This window comes from Peromyscus californicus, unplaced genomic scaffold (assembly GCF_007827085.1).
Source record: "Peromyscus californicus insignis strain IS unplaced genomic scaffold, ASM782708v3 Scaffold_3__1_contigs__length_106647218, whole genome shotgun sequence".
In the NCBI taxonomy this organism is placed as follows: Eukaryota; Metazoa; Chordata; class Mammalia; order Rodentia; family Cricetidae; genus Peromyscus; species Peromyscus californicus.
The window spans coordinates 37,416,944-37,438,704 of record NW_026294551.1 but is presented as its reverse complement, the minus strand read 5'-3'; the positions used below and the strand labels follow the sequence as shown (position 1 = coordinate 37,438,704).

The 21,761-nt window shown below is 44.8% G+C and overlaps 1 protein-coding gene across 7 annotated transcripts in view; it reads left to right on the top strand.

Annotated features, from left to right (window-relative positions):
- Window positions 1-1,452: 1,452 nt before the first annotated feature.
- Window positions 1,453-21,761, top strand: part of Bcas3 (BCAS3 microtubule associated cell migration factor) — a 506,689-nt gene continuing 486,380 nt past the window's right edge. For 2 of the 7 annotated variants that reach the window (XM_052759620.1, XM_052759613.1), the window contains exons 1-5: window positions 1,453-1,858; window positions 3,367-3,454; window positions 8,489-8,543; window positions 16,968-17,043; window positions 19,993-20,099. In XM_052759620.1, coding sequence (XP_052615580.1) covers window positions 3,372-3,454; window positions 8,489-8,543; window positions 16,968-17,043; window positions 19,993-20,099 — 321 coding nt within the window. In that variant the 5' untranslated portion in view covers window positions 1,453-1,858; window positions 3,367-3,371. The remainder of the gene's footprint in view (window positions 1,859-3,366; window positions 3,455-8,488; window positions 8,544-16,967; window positions 17,044-19,992; window positions 20,100-21,761) is intronic. The other 5 variants (XM_052759616.1, XM_052759615.1, XM_052759618.1 and 2 more) reach the window with 5 other exon arrangements.

Genomic DNA, 21,761 nt, shown 5'->3' with positions numbered 1-21,761 from the left:
GGTTCGGTCCTCAGCTAAAAAAAAAGACAGCCTTCATTTGGAAAACCTCCTTTTCAGCACCATCTAGGTTCATGTCTCCTTATGTCTGCTGGGAGCACATGCTTATGAATATATGTCTTGTGTATTCGAGGCTGCCTCGAATGTGTCGAAGGATGGTCTTAAACATCTGATTCTCTTGGCTTTTACTTCTAAGTATAATGACAAGAGATCTTTAACATTTCTTTTAAATCACTATTTATTGGTTTGTGGGGGTGGTTGGGGATGGGGATGGGCGCTTTCATGCTATGGTATATGTGTCGGGGTCAGAGGACAACTTGTTCTCCTCTTCCATGTTGAGTCCTGGGCACTGAACTCAGGTGGTCAGGCTTGGCAGCAGGGACCTTTACCGTCCCAGTCATCTTGAAGGCCCTGAGAGGTCTTTTGACCCTGAAGTTAAACTAGAAGATGAACTGAACCTGTTCATTACATGGCAACAGCAGCTGCCTATTCCCTGCCTATCTCAGGAAACCCTAGAGTCCCATCCAGAGACCACTTGCTTAAAACCACAACAGGAAAAAAAAAATCCTTTCCTACTCCCATTGTGGTCAACTGAGACATTTAAGTTAGGAGTCTCATAGCCACTGAGCTGTATGCTTCCCCGGGGTCCACGTCAAAACTGCAACATTCTCATTCATAAACGTTCTCATTTCCCCCCTTTTGTTTCTACATTATGAAGAGCTCAATAAGGAAGTCCCTTATCATTTGAGGGTAATGATACAGCCATTTGAGAGGAGGTCTCAAAGTGATGGCACTGGACTGGCTTGGAACTTGCTATGTAGACCAGGCTGGTCTCTGCTTCCCAAGTACTGGAATTAAAGGCATGTGCTACCCCAATCCCTTAAAAAGAGATTTTAAACATAGATTTAGGCACAGGGTTAATAACGTGCTCAGGGGAAAGATAAAGCACAGATACGAGTGTGAGTGTGGGTTTCTCAAGTGAGAATTCCGGGTGTATGACTTGTTGAGACTCCAAGGACCTTAAGATCTTCCCAGTGCCCACCTTGCAAAGCCCCAGACATCCCTATTAGAATCTCTATGGATCCCTGTATTGCCCAACAGGTTCCCTCCAAAGTCTGGTGCCTCTCCATTTCTAGATGTTCACTAACATCCACATCTATGACAGTAACCGTTAAGGACCCCAACAAAATTTCTTATAGGCCCCTTATTCAGATCTTATTCAAACACGTACTCATCGTCCGCCGGGCTGACCAGGGACCGGCCAGCCTAGACTCCCGGAAGGTAAACACATCGCCGCAGGCGGGGCGGAGGGCGGGCTAGGGCAGTCTGAGTGGCCAGGAAAAAGTGATTGGCAGCTGCCACGTCCACGTGCTTTTAGCTTCGAATCAGCTGTCGCGAGAATTCGATGTAAACACACCAGTGTCCCTGGCCTCGGGCTCCGCGCCGGAGACTCCTGGCTGAGATCGGCAGGTGTCTGGAGCAGGCTGCATTTTCTTAAAACAGAAAAGCCACCGAGGCGCCTCTTCCAGGCCGGCTGACACGCCTGCCTTTTCTCCCCTGCCGCCTGCATTCGCAACCGAACCTGACCCGCCCGCTTCACCCGAACTTCCATACTGTTGTGTTTTCCCTCCAGCCCCAGCGGATTGGATGGACTCCGAAGGCGGGTCCGCCTCTTTCCTACTTGCTGGTTGGCGAAGCTGACCTCCAAGGGCGGTGCCGCGCCGGGGCCAGTTTGCTCCTGGGATTGGCTGGTGCGGTGGTTCCGCCGAGGTGTGGTAGGAAGTGGTAGACGTCAATCACGAGGGAGACTCCAAACAGTGAGCCTGGAGCTGTAGAACAGCGTTTACCGGCGGAGCGGCCGGTGAGGAGGCTGGCGGGTCCTTGGCGTGGGGGAGGCTTGGAGAGGAAAAGGGACAGGCAGTATGAGGGGACAGGGCTCGGCCAGCCCCAGTTGACGTGGGGGAATGGTGTTGAAACTGGAGGAGAGCTGGGCAAGAGGCCAGAGGGCGGCCGGGGGCAGTGGTGCCTGGGCTTTGGAGGTGAAGTGGGGAGGGCTGTTCCCTTGGCTTTGAGGAGAGTGGGGCCTGAGGGGCTTTCGAGGAGCTGTCCTCAGGTGACAAGACCCTTAAAGGACAGAGGTGGGGAGGCTGGTTCGGTAAGAAAGGGTGGAATGAAAAAGAGAGTGCTGAGGGTCTGGTGAAGGGTACTGCCTGAGAAAGGGTTACCTGGACTAGTTGGGACAGGGGTGTTTGGGTTGTCTAGGAGTGTGGGGATCAACAGTGTGGGAGTTTGCATAGGAGGTGGTAGAGTGCACCCTACTTAGAAGTGGTGTTTTTAGGCTCTTTCCAGTTTACCTCCAGGCTGTGGGCTTTCTTGAACCCTGTAAGAAATCTTTAGTCCTGTTGTCAACCCCACTTTAACCTTAACCAGGTAGACTTATGCTCTTAAAACCACCTCAGTGATTGGGAAGCTCATTAGATAGTCAAAGACCAGGACTTCCTTAGACTGGGAAAAGCCAAGGGGCTCCTGACATCATACGGGTTTATATTACGTGTTTGTTTACAGGCTGGCGATTCTGTTCCAATAGTTGGAGGTTAAAAAGTATTTAAATGTGGCTACACAGTTTTACACATTGGTCCTCAACAGATTTATTTGAGGGTAGCATGATACCATGTCACTTCCATGTGGTCTTTGTCTCACGTGGGCCATCCTTTATGGAAGTGGCTGTGTAGCTAGGGTTGACTTTGAACTCCTGCTCTTCCTGTCTTCACCTCTCAGGTGCTGGGGTGATAGGCATGGATCACCATCCCCCTGGCTAGTTTTTTTTTTTTTTTATCTTTAAGACAGAGTTAAACTAAGTACCTCTGGCTTGTGTTGCCCTAGAACTCACATCAATTCCCTTGCCTCGGCCTCCTAGGTGCTGGGATTACTGGTGTGTTCTGCCACACTGGGTTCTGTTTGTTTTTGTAAGTGATCCTGTGTTAAGAGTTCCCATTTGGTTCTTATTCTCTTATCTTTCTCTGTGTCTTTGGAGCCTGTCCTGGAACTTGCTGTGTAGACTAGGCTGGCCTCTAACTCACAGAGATCCACCTGCCTCTGCCTTCTGATGCTGGGATCAAAGGTGTGCACCACCACCACTGCCTATCTTAGAAAACAAAAGAATCTTCCTGGGTGAGGTAGCACACACCTATAATGCCAGCACTTTGGCATTCAGGTCTCTGGGAGTTCCAGGCCAACTAGAGCTAAATAGTGAGTTTCTAGGAAACTTCAGAGTTTATAACAGCTTGGAAAAGGGATCTTTAGTGAATAATCATAAAACTCTGCTTCCCAACTCCAATGATGTATTTCTTTCTTTTGTTCTGGAAACAGGTCTTATGAATGACACGATGGCTACAGATTCTCCTAGGAGACCCAGTCGTTGTACTGGTGGAGTTGTGGTTCGCCCTCAGGCTGTCACGTAAGCACCTTTTAGAAAAGAAAGCCCTATGGCTGAAGAAAACATTATTATTATTCTTTTTGGTTTTTCGAAATCAGGGTTTCCCTGTGTATCCCTGGCTTGTCCTGGAACTATGTAGACCAGGATGGCCTTGAACTCACAGAGATCTGCTTGTCTCTGACTCCCAAAGTGCTGGAATCCAAGGTGTGTGCCACCACACCCAGTAAGAAAACATTCTAAATAACAACTTCCATTCAGAGTATCTGTTTGGATAGTTCTTGCTTTTATAAACATTTTGTACTTTTTGGCCATGCAGATGAAGTGAAAGGAACAATTGGTGGGTTTAGTTGACATACTCAACACATTATAGAGTACATGAGGGTGACTGCTAATCCCTGAAGAGCAGTGTGAATGCTTGGGATGATCTTAGGGGTAGAGCACTTGCCTAACTTGTGGGAGGCTCTGGGTTTGATTCTCAGCATCAACAAAAATGTAAAATCTAAAAATCAGTGTTTTTAAACTCCAGGTTCCACAAGTTAGTGAGTTGTTAAATTGGTTTAGAGGGTCATGATCAGTATTTGAAAAAGAATGAAATAGGAATTGGGAATATAAGTCATTGTTGGGTTCTAGCCTACTCAAATTCTGGACTCCATCTCCAACACCACAGACATACATAAACACGTCAAATGTTTATATTATACATATAAAACAAGCGAAAGTTGGCTTTTGGTGTGTGCAGAGGTATATTCATACCTATGTATATGATTATTAAATTGTGATGTAAAATGTATCTTTTGTTTGTTGTGCTACAAAGAGGGCATTTCTATATTTTAGGTATTCTTTGACATGGTAGCTATACTTTCTAGGAGTTTATAAATCAATGTGGTTTAAAGAAATACATAGTTGAGAGCAGGGGGGCAGTGGCGCGTGCCTTTAAACCCAGCATTTGGGAGGCAGAACCAGGTGGATCTCTGTGAGTTCGAGGCCAGCTTGGCCTACAGAGTGAGATCCAGGACAGGCACCAAAACTACACAGAAGAAAACTGTCTCGAAAAACCAAAAAAAAAAAAAAATCCATAGTTGAAATTATTGTAATCACTACATAAGAAAAGATGCCAGCAAAATAGCCTGAATATTTAGAGGGATATTTTAGTGGTGACAAGGCTTCATGAGAAGGTAACAATTTGGGGGCTTGTCAGGATGGCTCAGTGGGCGAGAGAGCTTGTTACCAATCCTGAGGATCCAGGTTTTATCCCTGGGACCCATCGATAGGAGGAGAGAACCAGCTCCTCTAAGTTGTCCTCTGACCTCCATGTGCACACACCCTGCCCCCTAGACACACAGACACAGCTGTGTATGCGCCTATATATATGTGTGTGTTTCATATACATACACACATATATTTCATATACATACATGTGTATGAAATAGAATATAATTAAAACAGTTTTGGAAGAAGGTAACATTTTGAGTTTATCTTTAAAGGCTAGAATTTGGACTCAGACTCAAGGGTGCCTTTTTGGCGAAGAGAATAGCATAACATAAGGATTAGGAAAACTACTTTTTTTGGGGGGTTTGAGACAGGCTCATGTTTATCTTACACTTGCTATATAGCAGAACTGTCTTTGAACTCCTGAGTCTCTCAAGGTGAGATTCCAAGCCTGTGCGTCCACTCCCTGTTTCTTTTTGACAGGTTGTTTCTGTGCAGCCTTAGCTGGCCTGGAATATGCTGTAGAGATGATGCTGGCCTCACAGAGGCCCACCTACCTCTCCTTCTTGACTGCTGGGATTAAAGGCGTGCATCACCATGTCCAGCCCTTGTTTTAGTTTTGTTTTTTTTTTTTTAAGCTGAGGATTGAACCCAGAGTCTTGCGCTTGCTAGGCAAGTGCTCAACCACTGAGCTAAATCCCCAACCCTTGTTTTAGTGTTTTTAAGAAAGGATTCTTCTATGTTGTCCTGGATGGCTTGGCACTGACTCTGAGCCCAGGTTGTCCTTAGATTAGTAGCAGTCCATCCTTAGCCGTCCAAGTGCTAGGATTACAGGCAGGTGTGATGACACCTGATTTTTTTGTTTGTTTGTTTGCTTTGTGTATTTCAAGACAGGGTCTCACTGTGTAGCTCTGACAGTCCTGGACCTTACTATGTAGACCAGGCTGGCAGAGATCTGCTTCTGCCTCCCGAGAGCTGGAATTAAGAGCACATGCCAATATGCTCCTCTGGCTTTTCTTTTTTAACTGTTTCACTGTGTAGTTACACTGTCTTCAAACTCACAGTCGTCATCTTTCCTCTGCATCCATAGTGCTGGGATTACAAATGCAGTCCATAGTTTATGTGTCTTAAAATTCTCTTAGCAAACATGGGGCAGTGGCTCAGACCTGTGTTCCTAGGACTGGGGAGGCCGATGCAGGAGTATAGTGAGTTTGAGGGCAGCTTGGACTAGATAGAGTGTTCCAGGCCAGTCTGGGCTATGTAGCGAGATGATGCCTCAGAAAAAAAAAATGCTTAGAGGGAATAATATTTTAGATCATTTCCTTTGGGTGCTTTATTGTATTACAAAAGACAGTCTTCTCAGACTAAAAAAGGCCTATGTACTCAGTGATATCATAATACTACTGCCTTTCCCTCTTCTGTACTCTCTAGAGTTGAAATTCTTTGTGATATTTGCTCTGGCATCTAGTTAAACATGTTATTAGCTGTGAGTTAGGTGACTATTTTAATCTCCCTTTATAGGTGAGGAGAACAGCAGAGAGGAGAGAGCTCGTCATTGGGAATAGCCAGGACAGGGAGCCGGCATGGAGCCCAGCTAGTGGATCTCCAGGGCCTGTGTTCTCACTTAGTATTCCTGCTACTCCACCATGTGGTGTTCAAACCACAGTAATGATTTTTGTTACACAGATGATTTTAGGGTTAGGAAACAATCTTGGGCACAGCATTCTGCCTTCTTTTGACAAATAGTACTTGAGCATCGACTTTCCACTTGTACTGGTGACCGGTTCTGGATGTAGAAGGTGGATATGAGAGATGGGGTATTTCCTTTAAGGAAGCTTATAGTCTAGTGGGGAAACAGACAAGGATGCCATCTGAGCCTTGTCAGAGGAAGGAAGGGAGTGTGCGTGGAAGGGCCCTGAGGAAGCCACTGGAGCTGGGAGTCTGGCGAAGGAAGGACTAGTGGAAATTGAGCAGAACAAGGGACCTTGGAAGAACCTGTGTCAGGGCAGAGTGTGGTGTGTTCTAGGAATCGAAGCTGCCTGTGGCTGAAGAGTAAGTGATGAAGGTGAGCCTGGCAGAGTTGGCAGTGATTCTGTCTCTAAGGCACTTTTTTTTTTTTTTTTTGAAAAATTTAGGGAAACTCTCTCTTTTCTTCTGAGGTAGGGTCTCATCTCAGCCTGGCCCTTCCCTAACTTCCAGCCCCCTATTCCACCTCAGAGTGCTGACATGTGTGTAACCAGTGTGCACCTAGTTCATGCAGTGCTGGGGATGGAACCTAGGACTTGGTGCATGCCAGCCAAGCACTCGGCCAACTAAGCCAATTTTGTTCTTTGAAACAGGATCTCCCTCTAGCTGGGACTGGCCTCAAACTCATGGCAGTCACTCTTTAGTGCTGGGATTATAGGTGTGAGCTGTCACAGTCATTAGCCCTGTTGTCTTCAGTGGCATCTGTTCACATCTTTCAGAAATTTTTAGCATTTTGAAGAAATCTTTTTCTCCACTTACTGATATCCATATCCCGACTCTGTCTTCAGGGCTGGGGCTGTCATTAAGTAGTAGGCCGTTTTCCTCACTGTGTGGTGCTTTGGTTCCATCCCTAGGACTGCAAAAACAAAAGATGTCATTTGTTTAGTGTCCTTAACATCACTGTTTTTCTTTTCTTTTTCGTGGTGTTGGAAATTGAACCTAAGGTTTCATACATGTTAAGGAAGTGCTCTCTATTGTTGAGCTGTTTCCCCAGCCCCGCTTCCTCACTTTTGTAACTCACCTTATGCTTGCTTTTTTTTGTTGTTGTTGTTGATTTTGTTTTTTTGAGACGAGGTTTCTCTGTGTAACCCTGGCTGTCAATCTGGAACTCACTATGTAGACCAGGCTGGCCTCAAACTCACAGATCCACCAGCTTCTGCCTCCCTCCTGAGTGCTGGGATTAAAGTCATGCACTACTTCTGCTAGCTTGTTTGAGTTTTTTGATACAAAGTCCGATTCCATAGGCCAGGCTAGCCTGGGACTCATGATCTTCTTGTTTCAACTTTTCTGTTTTTTTTTTTTTTTTTTCGAGACAGGGTTTCTCTGTGTAGCTTTGCGCCTTTCCTGGAACTCGCTTTGGAGACCAGGCTGGCCTCGAACTCACAGAGATCCGCCTGCCTCTGCCTCCCGAGTGCTGGGACTAAAGGCGTGCGCCACCACCGCCCGGCTTGTTTCAACTTTTCTAAGTGCTAGGGTTACAGTTGAGCCATCACACTCAGGCTTTCATACTGCCCTCCTCTTTTTGTGACAGGGTTGCACTATCTTGGAACTGGCCAAGTAGGCCAGGGTGACTGATAAGTCTGGGATTGTATACATGCACCACCTGCCCAGCTTTTTTTTTTTTTTTTTTTTTTTATGTGGGTTCTGGGGATTGAACAGGCCCAAGCAGCCCACTGAGCCATTTCCCCAGCACTGAACACTTGTTCTAATGCCTGCATCTGGAGGAAAATGCTACCAGAGGTCAGGGACAAGGTTCATCACCTGTTGAAAGAGACGGTCAGGAAATTCTGAGTCGCTCTCTCTAGCATTAGCGTCCAGTCCTACCTTAGGCCGGCTGCCATCAGTCCTCCAAAGTGACCGTTGTTCAGTTAGGAGCTCGAGACTTACGCTTTACAGTGATAGAAACCTCGACAGGTAGAGACGCCTGCAGACTCAAGAGATGAGAACATGGGGAAGTAGAATGATCAGGTGATGAGAGCTGGCCTGCTTTCCTTCCTCTTGTTTTCCTGGGATAGTGAATTTATTAGGCCTTGTGGGTTGAGCTTTTCTGTGTTCTGCATTAGCCTTTCTGACAGTTTTTATCCCTCTCTCCTTTGCCAGGGAGCAGTCCTACATGGAGAGTGTCGTGACTTTTCTGCAGGATGTTGTTCCACAGGTAAGCGAGTGTGAGTACAGAAATGGTCACTTTGGCTTTTGGGTCAGGAGACACTGGAATCCTGTTTCCTGAACTTGACTAAGTGAGTAGTTTCAGAGAGTCTTGTTTTGTCACACTGAGGGTCAGTAGGGCGGAGCTGTGCCTGTGGCTGTGGGATGTGGCTCACTTTTGTGATGGCAGGGACTTGTTATTCTCTTAGGACTTGCTTTTCCTGAACAGAATCCGGGGGGATTTGAGTTGTGAGTCAGGACTCTCCGTTGGATTCCTCTCAGTGCTAGGAATCAACCCCAGGCCTGGTCTCATGCTTCACCAGTGGGTTAAATTGGCAAACTGTTCCTAAGGGTTCCTCTCCTAAATATTTTTCTTGTCTAAGGTAAGAGGTCTGGGTAACTGTTGCCTTGCTTACAGACCTTGACCTTGATATCCTCCCTATGCTAATTCCCTGCCTGGTTCCACCCTCCTGAATGCTTAAGGGAAGTTCCTTGTCTGTGTATCCTGCATATTGGGCGTTAACAGCTTAGATGCAAGATTGTAAAACATCGGTAGCTAACTTCTGCCCTCCGGGGTTCTCCCATTGTGCTGTAAGCCTGTATTTAAGACCTCCTCCCTCCTTCAATAAAGGGCATTCGGCATTCAAAAAAAAAAAAAAAGATTCATGCTACAGAACTCTTGATACAAGAACTCCAGAACCATATCATAGCTGCACATATAATGCCGACAGCTGCAGAACCAGATTTGACCCAAGAAGTCTTAGTCTCATGACGCTTATTCTAAAAGTCCTGTTTTGATACATACTGTGCTAAATCCAAATGAATTAAATCTAAATTATTCCCAACAAACAGTTCTTTCATTTTGAAATGTCAGGGACTCGTAAATAGTCAGCATATAACTGATACTGCTGTCGCACCCTTTTAATCCCTGTACTCGTGAGGTAGAGGCAGGTGGAGTTCGAGGCCAGCCTGGTCTACAGAGCCAGTTCCAGAACAGCTGGGTTACACAGAGACATTCTATCTCAAAAAAAAAAAAAAAAAATTAAAAAAAGAAAAAGAAGCTGGGCGGTGGTGGTGCACGCCTTTAGTCCCAGCACTCGGGAGGCAGAGGCAGGCGGATCTTTGTGAGTTTGAGGCCAGCCTGGTCTACAGAGTGAGATCCAGGAAAGGCGCAAAGCTACACAGAGAAACCCTGTCTCGAAAAACCAAAAAAAAAAAAAAAGAAAAGAAAAGAAAAGAAGAAAGAGGAGGAGGAGGAGGAAGAGGAAGAGGAAGAGGAAGAAGAAGAAGAAGAAGAAGAAGAAGAAAAAGAAGAAGAAGAAGAAGAAGAAGAAGAAGAGAAAAAGGAAAAGAAGAAGAAAGCTGATTTCTCTGTTTACACGTGCTCTCTACCAGACTGCAGCCTGTGGGGGTGCACTGTTGGTTGAGCCTTGCAGGGGAAGCCAGGCTCCCAGTGCCTCCTTCCCATAGTCTCAAGTCTCAGCTTTTCCCAAATGGCTGCCAGCGCTAATCAAGTGAGCAGAGCTGTGGGCTGCCTTGTGCAGGAGGGCCACCCACCTGGCCTTAGGAAGTTGGCAGACAGGTCAGGCCACTCTCCCCTCTGGGAATACCAGCTTTCCCTTCATCAAGGAACTCAGACTGAGTGGGGAGGTGAGCAGCAGGCTTGGGTGTGGGGTGCGTATGTGTTGGAGTGCACATAAACACAAGTGTGCGTGAACAAAAGAAATTTAAAAATAAAAAAGAGGTCTGGGGCTTGGGATGTAGCTCAACAATAGACGGTTTTCCAAGCATTTATGAGACCCTGAGTTTGCTGCCCAGCCCACATACTTATGTACCCATATCCTGCTCCTGCAGAGATGGCTGAGTGGAATGGGAAAGGCATTGTATACTATGTATTAAATAGGGGGTAATTTAATATTATTTATTTATGTATATGTTTATATTTAGCACAAATTGTCATTTCTTTCCTTTTGAGAAGTGGTGTTTTGCTTTTTGCAAATCAGGTATGCCCTTTTGTCCTGATTTGTCAGAGATGAAGGTCCTTACTGTTTCTTTCCTGGAACTCACTTTGTAGATCAGGCTGGGCTTGAATTCACAGAGATCCACCTGGCTCTGCCTCCGGAGTGCAAGGACTGAAAGCATACATCACCACCGCCGCCGGCAAAGTTGATTTTTTTGTTTGTTTGTTTTTTAAGACAGGGTTTCTCTCTGTAGCTTTGGTGCCTTTCCTGGATCTCACTCTGTAGACAAGGGTGGCCTTGAACTCACAGAGATCCGCCTGTCTCTGCCTCCCGAGTGCTGGGATTAAAGGCGTGCGCCACCTCTGCCCAGCCTAAATGTGATGCTCTTTTTAAGAGAGCAAGCAGCCTTGAAGGAATCAGCTAGTGTTACTGCCCACATTTATTACTTCAGATATTATTTGGGCTTCTTGTTAAACATAATAGTAATTTCCAGGCCAGTCTCTCAGAGAATGGATCTGTGTTGGAGTCTGTAGCAGGCTTTCATGTTAGAGTCTAGCCCATGTCTGTAGCAGGCTGTCATGTTATAGAGTCTGAACATGTCTGTAGCAGGCTCTCTGGTGTTAGCTGTGGGTCATGGATGGATAAGTGCTGTTCTGGTGGGACCACTGCAGGGCAACCTCGATTATTTTCCCCGCGTGGATGTCAGTGGTCCCTGACTGCCATGGTGACTTCACCTGTGTGTTTTGGAGAGGACTTTTCATGGATCCATGTGCCAAGTTTACGAGCATACCCCAGAAAGGTCCAAGGCCTAGATTTTTAGTTGTGTTTTGCAAAATGTATTCTTCAAGTAAGGAATGTTGATACTGCTTTATTATATTTAGTCATTTTTAATGAAAACAGGCCACAGCATTGAGGTCTGTGGTGCACATGAGGAAAAATGCTCCCCTTTCCTGAGGCACTTGCTTAATAAGTCAAATTGCTTGAAACAAGCACAGATTATTAATAGCAACAAATCAGCACTGTTGCCATGTAGCACACTGAATAATTGATTTGTGAGGGATGCAGAGAGAAGAGAGAGACTTTGGAAGCATTGCTAGTTGAAATGAATGAAGGAAACAGGGTGCCTGGGTAGGATGGCCTCATGGTTTTGGAGGCAGTGGAGGATCTGATGTCTATGTTGGCCAGGCTGAGGGAGCGGTGGGCACCTGGAAGCCAGCTTGTTCTTCCTTAAGCCCCCAGCCTTGACATGAGGCTGAAATACCATGGAAAAGTGGTTTAACAAATTTTTACTTCTGTATTTTGTTTGCAGGGCATCTTTATCAAATGTTATGTAGGCATCTTAGGAACCCTGTGTAACAAGGAGGTAGGTTTATTATTTTCTTGGGCTGGAGGAGAAAGGCTTGGTCTGAAACTTTGAGGACTTTTCCCTCTGTGAAGGGTTGGAGCGGGACAGGGAAAATAGGGAGCTAAAATTGGTGGAGAAATGCCAGAAATTCTAGTTTTTCTGAACTTACTATGTCAGGGAGGGGATAACAGGTCATGACCCATGAAACCAGCTATGAAAATGATTCAGAGCAGGTACTATGGAAGTAAACTTTTAGGCATTGATCTAAGAATTAGGATATCCAGCCAGAAATTCCTGTGTTGTTTGCTGTCTGTCTGAGTTGAAGGTGAAACTTGAACAGATAGCGTTTACCTGGGTTCTGGGTTCCCTGCATGTGCCCGGCCCTGAGCTGAGCTGAGCTGAGCTGACCTGAAGGGATTCTCAGTCTGTGCTCCAGGCCTCTGGTCTGCTGTGCAGCTTGGCAGACCTCTTCTATAGAGCTCTGGTTTTCTTTCCAGCCACTCAGCACTCTGTGTAAAGGAACAGGCATGATTGTAGCTTTAGTAAAACTTGCTTCATTGACACAGGTCTTCTTACAGTTAAGACCCAGCTAAAATACATGGCCAAATATAAACACCACCATAGTAAAAGTATAAAGTACCCTGCTGTGCCATTGTAACGTAGAAGGAAGAGAGTCAGTTTACATGAGGCTGGAGCTGGGTGTGATTCACATGCCTTTAGTTCTTGTACCTGGGGAGGCTGAGGCATGATGATTGAGGGTTCCAGGCTTTCCTGGGCTGAAGAGTGAGAGAAACAAGCCAGCCAACAGAGATTTAATGAGTCAGATACCATTTGACTCATTGATCTGAGGAATAAAGGAGAATGGAATGCAGCCTTAGTGAATTTGGTAGGAAACAGGGATAGTGGGGTTGCAGCAGGCTGAGAGTGTCTTAGTGATTTAAGAGTACAGCCTTATGCAGGTGGTGGTGGCACATACCTTTAATCCCAGCACTTGATGGCCTAGTCTACATATTGAGTTCCAGGACAGCCAGAACAGAGAAACCCTGTCTTAAAAAGCCAAAAAGAAAAAAGAAAAAAAAAAAGTACAACTTTGATGAAGATCTGGCTTTGCACTTCATTCGGACATGTTATTAGCTCTGGGCAAATTACTGCATCAATCATTCCCTGAACATCAGTGTCCTTATTTCTAAGACAGCTCATTGTACTCACTGTGGGTCTTGTGTCAGGGCTTAAAGGAAGCTGTGTATAGAGCATCAAATAAAGAGAAGCAAATATTAAGTCACTTCTCAGGAGACTGAAGATCCAAATGATAGATTAATGACTTTTATCAAAGTGGCTGTGGCAATTGGAGCTAAAATTATTAGGTGTTGTGTCGTGTGTGTCCCCCCCCCCCCCCCCCGCGTCATTTCCCCCTCCTTCCCTTTTCTTTCTCTTTTCTGTTTTGGACGTAGAACATTTGTATTCCAGGCTGGCTTCAGATTTTTTGCACCCCCACCTGGTGGACCTCCCAAAGGCTTGCTCACAGGGTCTGAACACTGAGCATCACATGTTTGGGTATGCAGGGAGGTCAGAGGACAACTTGAGGTGCTTTTCTGCATCCCCCTGTGTGTTCTGAGGATCCTGGTGAACAGTCTTACTGTCCTTTGAATGTTTGAATCCCTTTTTCTGTTTTAAGACTAAAACTTACTTTTTTTTCTGAGACAAGATCTCATTAGTAAATTAGGTTGGCTTCAAACTGAAACGAGATCCACCTGTCTCTGCCTCCTGAATGCTGGGGTTAAAGGTGTGAGCTGACACACTCATCCTCATCTTCCAAGCTTTATTATTTATTTGTTTGTACGTGTGGGTTGGTCCAGGATCTGCTGCAGTTGGAGTTACTGCAAATTGTGAGCTGATCTATGTAGATGCTTGGATCCAAACTTGGGTCCTCTGGAAGTGTTCTTAACTGATAAACCATGTCTCCAGTGTCAGAAATAATTAAAAAAAATAGACACTTTATTTACTGTTTGACTGATTCAGAGGACAGTCTCCTTCCTCTCTGCCACCTTTGATCTGTAGTGGTGCTTCAGTCAGCAACAGGAAAGTGGCATTCAAAATTTTTATTTTAGCCGGGCGGTGGTGGTGCATGCCTTTCATCCCAGCACTCGGGAGGCATAGGAAGGAGGATCTCTTGAGTTCCAGGCTATCTTGGTCTACAGAGTGAGTTTCAGGACAACCAGGACTAAATAGAGAGACCCTGTCTGTCTTGAAAAAATTATTTATTTTTATGTGCGTGAGTGATTTGCCTGTGTATGCACCAGGTCCTCAGTGGGATCCCCTGGGACTGGAGTTGACTTTGTGAGCCATTATGTGGGTGCTGGACTTGAACTCAGGTCCTCTGGAAGAGCAGCCAGCACTCTTAACCACTGAGCCCTCTCTCCAGCCCTGAGAGTTGCAATTTTTGTTATTATATTCCAAACTCCCTCCTATTCTGGGAATCAAATTCATAGAGTCTAGAAAGTATTCTGTGGGTCTGCAAATGTCCCGTATAGAGGGAGGATGTTTGTTGCCCTAGATAGTAGCTCTCTTGGTGTTACGGAGTTGTGTTGAACTGATAACACTGCTTACTAGGAACCCTTAACTGTGCCCTTTGATCTGCTAATTTCAGTTAGGAAAACTTATTTTAAATGCAATACAGAGAAGTGCTAAACCTATTTCTCTGTGTATAAAAGTGTTCATATTTTCAGTGTAAAAATCGTAGTCAGTAAAATGTCAGTCAGTGAGCAACAGCTTTGTACATAGTTTGTTGGGATTAAACTTAGGCTGTCAAGCTTTTGTGCAGGTTTGTTTATCTGCTGACCCAGGTCCCTGGCCCTCTTTTTTCTTTTCTTGAAGATAGTTGTCCATGCTGGAAGTAAGTTCACTTTGTAGCCCAGGGAGGCCTTAAACTTGGGATCTGTTTGCCTCAGCCTTGTAAGTAGCTGGGCTTACAGGCCTACACCCCTAGGCCTGACTTTCCCTGTGTGTCCCAGAGTGGTCCCGAACTCTGAATCTTCCTTTCTGCCTCCAGAGTCCTTGAATTACACACCTTAGCTCTAAGTTGTTTTGGTGCCAAGGATTGAACTAGACCTTGCACACAGGACTCCTCCTCCTCTAAGCCAGACCCCTCCCCTTCAGGTGAAAGCTGGGGTTGTAGTTTGCTTTTTGTTACTGTGTGGTAAAACACTGACCAAAAGCAACTTGGGAGCTGAGTGGGTGGTGGTGGTGCATGCCTTAGATCCCAGCACTCGGGAGGCAGAAGCAGAGGCAGAGGCAGGTGGATCTCTGTGAGTTTTAGGCTAGCCTGGTCTACAGAGCTAGTTCCAGGACAGCCAGGGCTGTTACAAAGAGAAACTCTGTCTCAAAAAACAAAACAAAACAAAAACATAAAACAACAACAACAACAACAACAAAGGCCACCCACCTTGGGGACTTACAGGTTGAAGTCTTTCCCTGAGGGAAGCCACAGCAGGAAACTGGAGGCAGAAACGGAAGCAGGAGCCATGGAGCGTGGAAGAAGGCTGCTTATTGAGTTGTTCCAGACTTACATTCAGCTACCTTTCTTACAGTCCAGGCTTTCCTGCTCACAGTAGGCCGCACCCTCTTCCATCAATTAGCAATCAAGAAAATACCTCAGGCATGCTCACAGGGCAGTCTAGTGGGGCAATTGCTCAACTGAAGTTCCCTTTTCCCTGGTGTGTTGACAGCTGCAGCTGGGTAGCTTGTGCCTGGAATCCCATCATTGGGAGATTGAGGCAGGAGGGTCTCAAGTCTGAACCAGCTTGGGCTACATAGGAAGCTCTTGTCTGCAAATCTAATAAACTAGCCAATTGAAATTAAGGGTATATAAAGTAATAGATATTATATTTAAATTAAAAACCAAGGCCTGGGGAGATAGGAGATAGGTCATTTGGTAAAGTGCTTGGCCTGCAAGCGTGAGGACCTGAGTCTGACCCCTAGGACCCATGGTGGTCAGGTATGATGGCAGACACTTAGAATCCCAGCACTGGGGAAGTGCAGACCTGAGGATCTATCTCAAGGGTTTGCTGGCCCAGCCTTCCCTCCATTGGTGAGCTCAAGGTTAATGAGAGACCCTGTCTCTTAAAAAAAACAAAACAAAACAAACCACAAAAAGCAAGGTGGCACCTGAAGAAGTCAAGGTTTTCCTCCACAAATGTGTACTTACACAAACACACACCTACATGCACATGCACACAAAAATTTTTTTTCTCTTACTAGGGATTGAACCTAGGGTCTTGTTCATCTCTGGCAAGTGATCTACTAAGTTATGTGCCTAGCCATCCCCCACCCCCTTTTTTGAGATGGAGTTTCAAGTTGCCTGGGTTGGCATTGAACTCCTGGCCTCAAGTTACCTTCCCAGTCAGCCTCATTTTTATTTTTGGATTTAGTAACCACCACCACTCTATATGATCTTAAAAATGTGTGTGTGTGTGTGTGTGTGTGTGAGAGAGAGAGAGAGAGAGAGAGAGAGAGAAAAGAATGATCTTGAAGATCTTCCTGTCTCTAAGTTGAACCTTTGATTTGTGTAGCACTGGGAATCAAGCCCAGGGCTTCATGCACGCTAGACAAGCACTGGATCAGCTGAGCTACATCTCCGGCCCTCCTAAGAATTTTAAATGAAAATGTGTTTTATGTGGAGAGATGACTTCTTTTGTACACTGATGGGCGCTGCCAACATTTTTTTAGCCATGCATGGGTATCTTCCCAATTCTTACAGGCTTCCAAGTTTTAAATGATACTTTGTGTCTGGAAGCTAGATAACTGACTGAAAAAGCACTATCTTGTAGATGTGTGGAGTTTTGTTATTCTGTAACTTTTACAGATGAGTGAAGGTGGTTGGTTGATGGAGGGTTTATTATGATCACTGTATTTGGGTTTCTGCAGTTCTGTGTTGAGTTAAAATCTCATCTTTGACTGATATTATCAAACATTCTTTGGGAGTAATGACATTCCAGAATGTGCTGTTCGCCCCAGGGAGGGACAGAGAGGCTGGAGGAGGTGGGGTAGTTAGAATCACCTTTTGGTTTGAACTTGTGTGGTATTGGAGCCTTACAGTGTCCTAATGAAAATACTTCTGCTTGCTGCGCAGGCTTACAGCGGGACTCCCCTAACAGAAGAGAAGGAGAAGATAGTCTGGGTCAGATTTGAGAACGCAGATCTGAACGGTATGACGGACTTCTCTGGGATGTGTGTATTAAGTGCTTTTTGGGGTTGACCTGATTTTAGAAAGAGAACCATAAGTTCAGTCAGGCCGTTTTTGCTTCTACTAACTTTGTTCAGTTTTGAAAATAAATTCATCTTTAGCTGGGAGTGATAGCATATGCTTATAATCCCAGTGCCCATGATGCTGAGGCAGGAGGATCCTGAGTTGGAGGTGAGACTGGAGTACGTTGCAAGACCTGTCTAGAAACTAAACACCCTACAGTGTGTAACCATTACTTGTAATCATCCATCTATATAGCATTTTCGCCTTGGAAAATAAACTATATTCATTAAAGGTTCTGTGTCTTCATCCCCAGTCCTTCTAACCACCATACTATCCTATTCTCTTTTAAGACAGGGTTTCTCTGCATAGTCCTGGCTGTCCTAGAACTCACAGATATTGTCCTTTCTGTGCCTTCTGAGTGTTGGGATTAAAGGTGTGCACCACCACAACCGACCTTCTTATTTAAAAAAAAATATTTTTATGTGTATGGGTATTTTGCCTACATGTCTATGCACCATGGAAGCCAGAAGAGGGAGTCTGATTACCTGGGATTAGAATGGCAGATGTTGTCAGCCACCAGTGGATGCTGGGAATAAAATCGCCCTTCTCTGGAAGAGTAGTCAGTACTATTAAGCTCTGAGCCATCTCTCCAGCCCCTCTACTTTCTTTATGACTCTGACGATATAGACATTCTGTAGAAATAGATTTGTGTTCAGGATTCATCAATGTTGGATCATATGTCAGAATTTCCCATTTACGTTATTTTATTTTATTTATTTATTTATTTATTTTTGGTTTTTCGAGACAGGGTTTCTCTGCAGCTTTGCGCCTTTCCTGGGACTCACTTGGTAGCCCAGGCTGGCCTCGAACTCACAGAGATCCGCCTGGCTCTGCCTCCCGAGTGCTAGGATTAAAGGCGTGCGCCACCACCGCCCGGCCTACTTTATTTTATTTTAAACCAGGGTTGTTCAGGATAGCCTTGAACTCCTGGCCTCAAACAATAAACAATTTTCTTTCCCCAGTCTTTTCAGCAACCTGAGTTACATGAGTAATACCATTTTTTTTTAATGTTGGACATTAAACCAAGAGCAGTATATATGCTATGTGGTATACTACCAATGAACTATACCCCCAGCTCTCTATTTATCGAATCTATCTATCTATCTATCTATCTATCTATCTATCTATCTATCTATCTATCTGTCTATCTATTTATATATATATTTTTTTGAGGTGGAACTCCTTGGTTCAGGGTTGCCTTGAATTCCTGATCCTCATGCCTCTACTTCCTAAATTTCCTGGATTTGCTGGATGGCCTGGAACTCAGTATGTAGACCAGGCTGGCCAGTAAATCACAGAGATTCACCTTCCTGTGCCTCTTTAGTACCCGGATTACATGTGTGTTCCAACTGAAGAAGCTGTTTGTTTTTGAGGCAGGTGTGGCCCAGGCTAGCCTTAAACTGTATCACAGTAGTTGAAGGTCCTTGACCCTCTGAATATCCTGCCACCATGGCCACTTTCTGGGGTGCTAGGGATGGAACCTTAGGCCTCTTGAGTGCCAGCCAAGTATTCTACCAACAGAGCTACATCCTCAGCCCTGGACTGACTTTGTTTTGAGGGAAGGTCTCACTAAATTGCCTTTTGGCCCTGAACGCACATTGTAGTCCAGGCTGGCTTTTAACTTGTACAGGCATCCTTCCTCAGCCTCCTGAGTAGGTAGTAGTGCAGGCCTGCTCCACAAGGTCCCTTACAGCTTTTAATGATGTGAATAGTCGTCACTGTGACCATTGGTGTCTAACTGTCTCAAGACTCTGCCTCTGTTCTATCTGGCTTATACTCAGAAGGGAAGCTGCTGGATTCCATATGGTAATTCCAGTCTTAATTTTCTGAGGAACTAAGTCTTGGCTCTAGTGCTTGTACTATTACAGGTTTCCAATGACAGTGCACAAAGGCATTTTCTTGGCTCTGGGGCTTGACTTCTCCGGGATTAGTCAAGTGAGGCAGTCTGACACTTAACTACCCTGTATCCCCAGCTCCTCAGATTTTGATACATTCCACATCCAGTATTTTATGCGAGAGTCCTCTGTACACTGTAGTCTGGAGTAATTCATTTTTCTTTGATGATGATATTCCATTCTATCTTTGTACCATAGTAGGACTATTGGTTTTTTTGGTGAAGATTTGTATTGTTTCTATCTTTTGGCTGTTTACAAATGTTACTGTGAATCAATCTATGCCCACCCTGGCAAAGTTAGCCTTGGCAGTTGTAGACCTCAGCATTAACACACTTGCCTAGCATATGTGAGAGATCAATCCCCAGTAATACAAAGAAAACAAAACAAAACTTTTTTTTCTTTTGAGATAAGGTGTCACTGTGTAGCTAGGTTGGCGTAGAAGATACTGTGTAGCCCAGGTTGGCTGTGGTGATCTTCCTGCTTCAGCCTCCTACCTGCTGGGGTTACAGACTAGAGATACCACATTGGTCTCTGACCTTTGCTTTAAAAAATTTAAAAAAGATTTTTTAAATTATGTGTATGTCAAGATTGTAAAACATCAGTAGCGAACTTCTGCCCTCCGGGGTTCTTCCATTGTGCTGTAAGCCTGTAAGACCTCCTCCCTCCTTCAATGAACGGCATTCAAAAAAAAGGAAAAAATTGGCCGGTGTTTGTGTATGTGTATCCAATGCCCCCGAGGTCCGAGGCCTTGGATTACAGAAGGCTGTCAGCCCCCTGATGTAGGTGCTGGGAACCGAGCTTGGACCAGCAGCAGGTGCTCCTAATTACTGAGTTATCCTTCCCGTTCCCTGCTTTCATTGTTGTCACTGAGTCTTTGCATCAATTGGGGTAAATAAGTAGTTTGCTTTGTTCATACTGTCTTTTTATTGGCTTTTTTGTTAATCCTAATGCAGATACATCACGGAATCTAGAATTTCATGAACTGCATAGCACTGGAAATGAGCCCCCTCTGCTGGTTATGATCGGCTACAGTGACGGCATGCAAGTCTGGGGCATCCCTGTGAGTATTCATAAGGGGTTCCTTGCTGCCCAGGTATTTACATGTATTGCTCTGCAGATGTATCTACACATTACTAAGACCTCGTGGAGGGTCAGTGGGAATGGAAGGCAAGTGGCAGGCAGGACCCCTAAAGGACGAGTGGGGTTGAGCAGGAGTTGTGGGACTCATGGTTTATGGAAGGTGTCAGTTTTGTTTAGGGTAATATTATTAAATGGGGTTGTTTCTGTGTTTTCTGACTTACACAAGAGAAAACTGAGACTTGGGGAAAAGATTTATAATTAGAAAATATTAACAATATTGTAGGTGGACTTTTCTTACCCTCCCACCAGTTCCCAAATAACCAACACGGAGACTTAATACTAATTATAAATGCTTGGTTGATAGCTCAGCTTGTTATTAGCTAACTCTTACATTTTAAATTAACCCATATTTCTTATCTACCCTCTGCCATGTGGCGGTACCTTCTTTCAACATGGCATGTTCATCTTGCGTCTCTCTGCATCTCTGTAGACTCCGCTCTGCTTCTTCCCAGTGTCCTTAATCTGTTTTTCCCACCTAACTTTATCCTGGCTGGTCAGCTTCTTTATTAAACCAATCACAGCATAATTCACACAGTGTACAGAAAGATTATTCCACAGCACAATCTATCAGTTGTTTTGTATATGTTAAAACATTCACATGGATCAACAAGATGGCTCAGTAGATAAAGCTGTTTGTTGCTAGACCTCTCAACTTGAGTTCAGTCCCCCCCTTCACCCCAATCCCTATAGAAGCAGAGAACTAACTCCTGCAAATTGTCCTCTTTTGACAGTTGCATAATGTCACACGCACAGGCTAGCAGACATGCAATCTTGCCTACATACATGCACAAATAAAAAATAATAAATACAGTTTCAAAAAGAGCCTAACATAGTGGTCTACACCCTTAGGCACAGACAAAGGCAGGAGGATCTCTGGGTTAAGGCCAGCAATGGCTACGTAGAGAGAACCTGTCTCAAAAAAAATTTTAAAATATATAGTACCTCAAAAAATAGAAATCTGATTGCCTGGATGTAAGAGAAATAGAAGATAACGACAGAAGGGGGCAGTTTTACCATTTTGTACCCCTTGAATTTTGTATCAGGTGAATTAAAATAAAACTTTTAGGGACTGAAGAGATGGCTCAGTGGTTAAGAGCACTGCCTGCTCTTCCAGAGGATCCATGTTCAATTCCTAGCAACCACAATGAATCTCACAACTGTCTGGAACTCCAGTTTCAGGGAACCTGACATTCTCTGCTGGCCTCTGAGGGCACCAGGCACGTATGTAGTGCACAGACATACATGCATGAAAGCAAATATTCATACATGTAAAATAAAAATCATCAAAAATTTAGATCCAGCCTAGTGGTGGTGGCACATGCCCTTGGGAGGCATTTCTGTGAGTTTGAGGACAGCCTGGTCTATAGAGTGAGTTCCAGGATAGCCAGAGCTACACAGGGAAACCCTGTCTAGAAAAACAAACAAACAAACAAAATCACTTTTATTTGTGTTAAGGTATTCTTGCAGCTAGAGTGTTGCTATGAAGTCTGCTGTTTGTTTTGTAATAAATGTCACTGCTAAGGAGCTCTTGTATGGACTTTAATAGCTGTATCATCTAGTGTTTTGATTTTTTTTAATGACC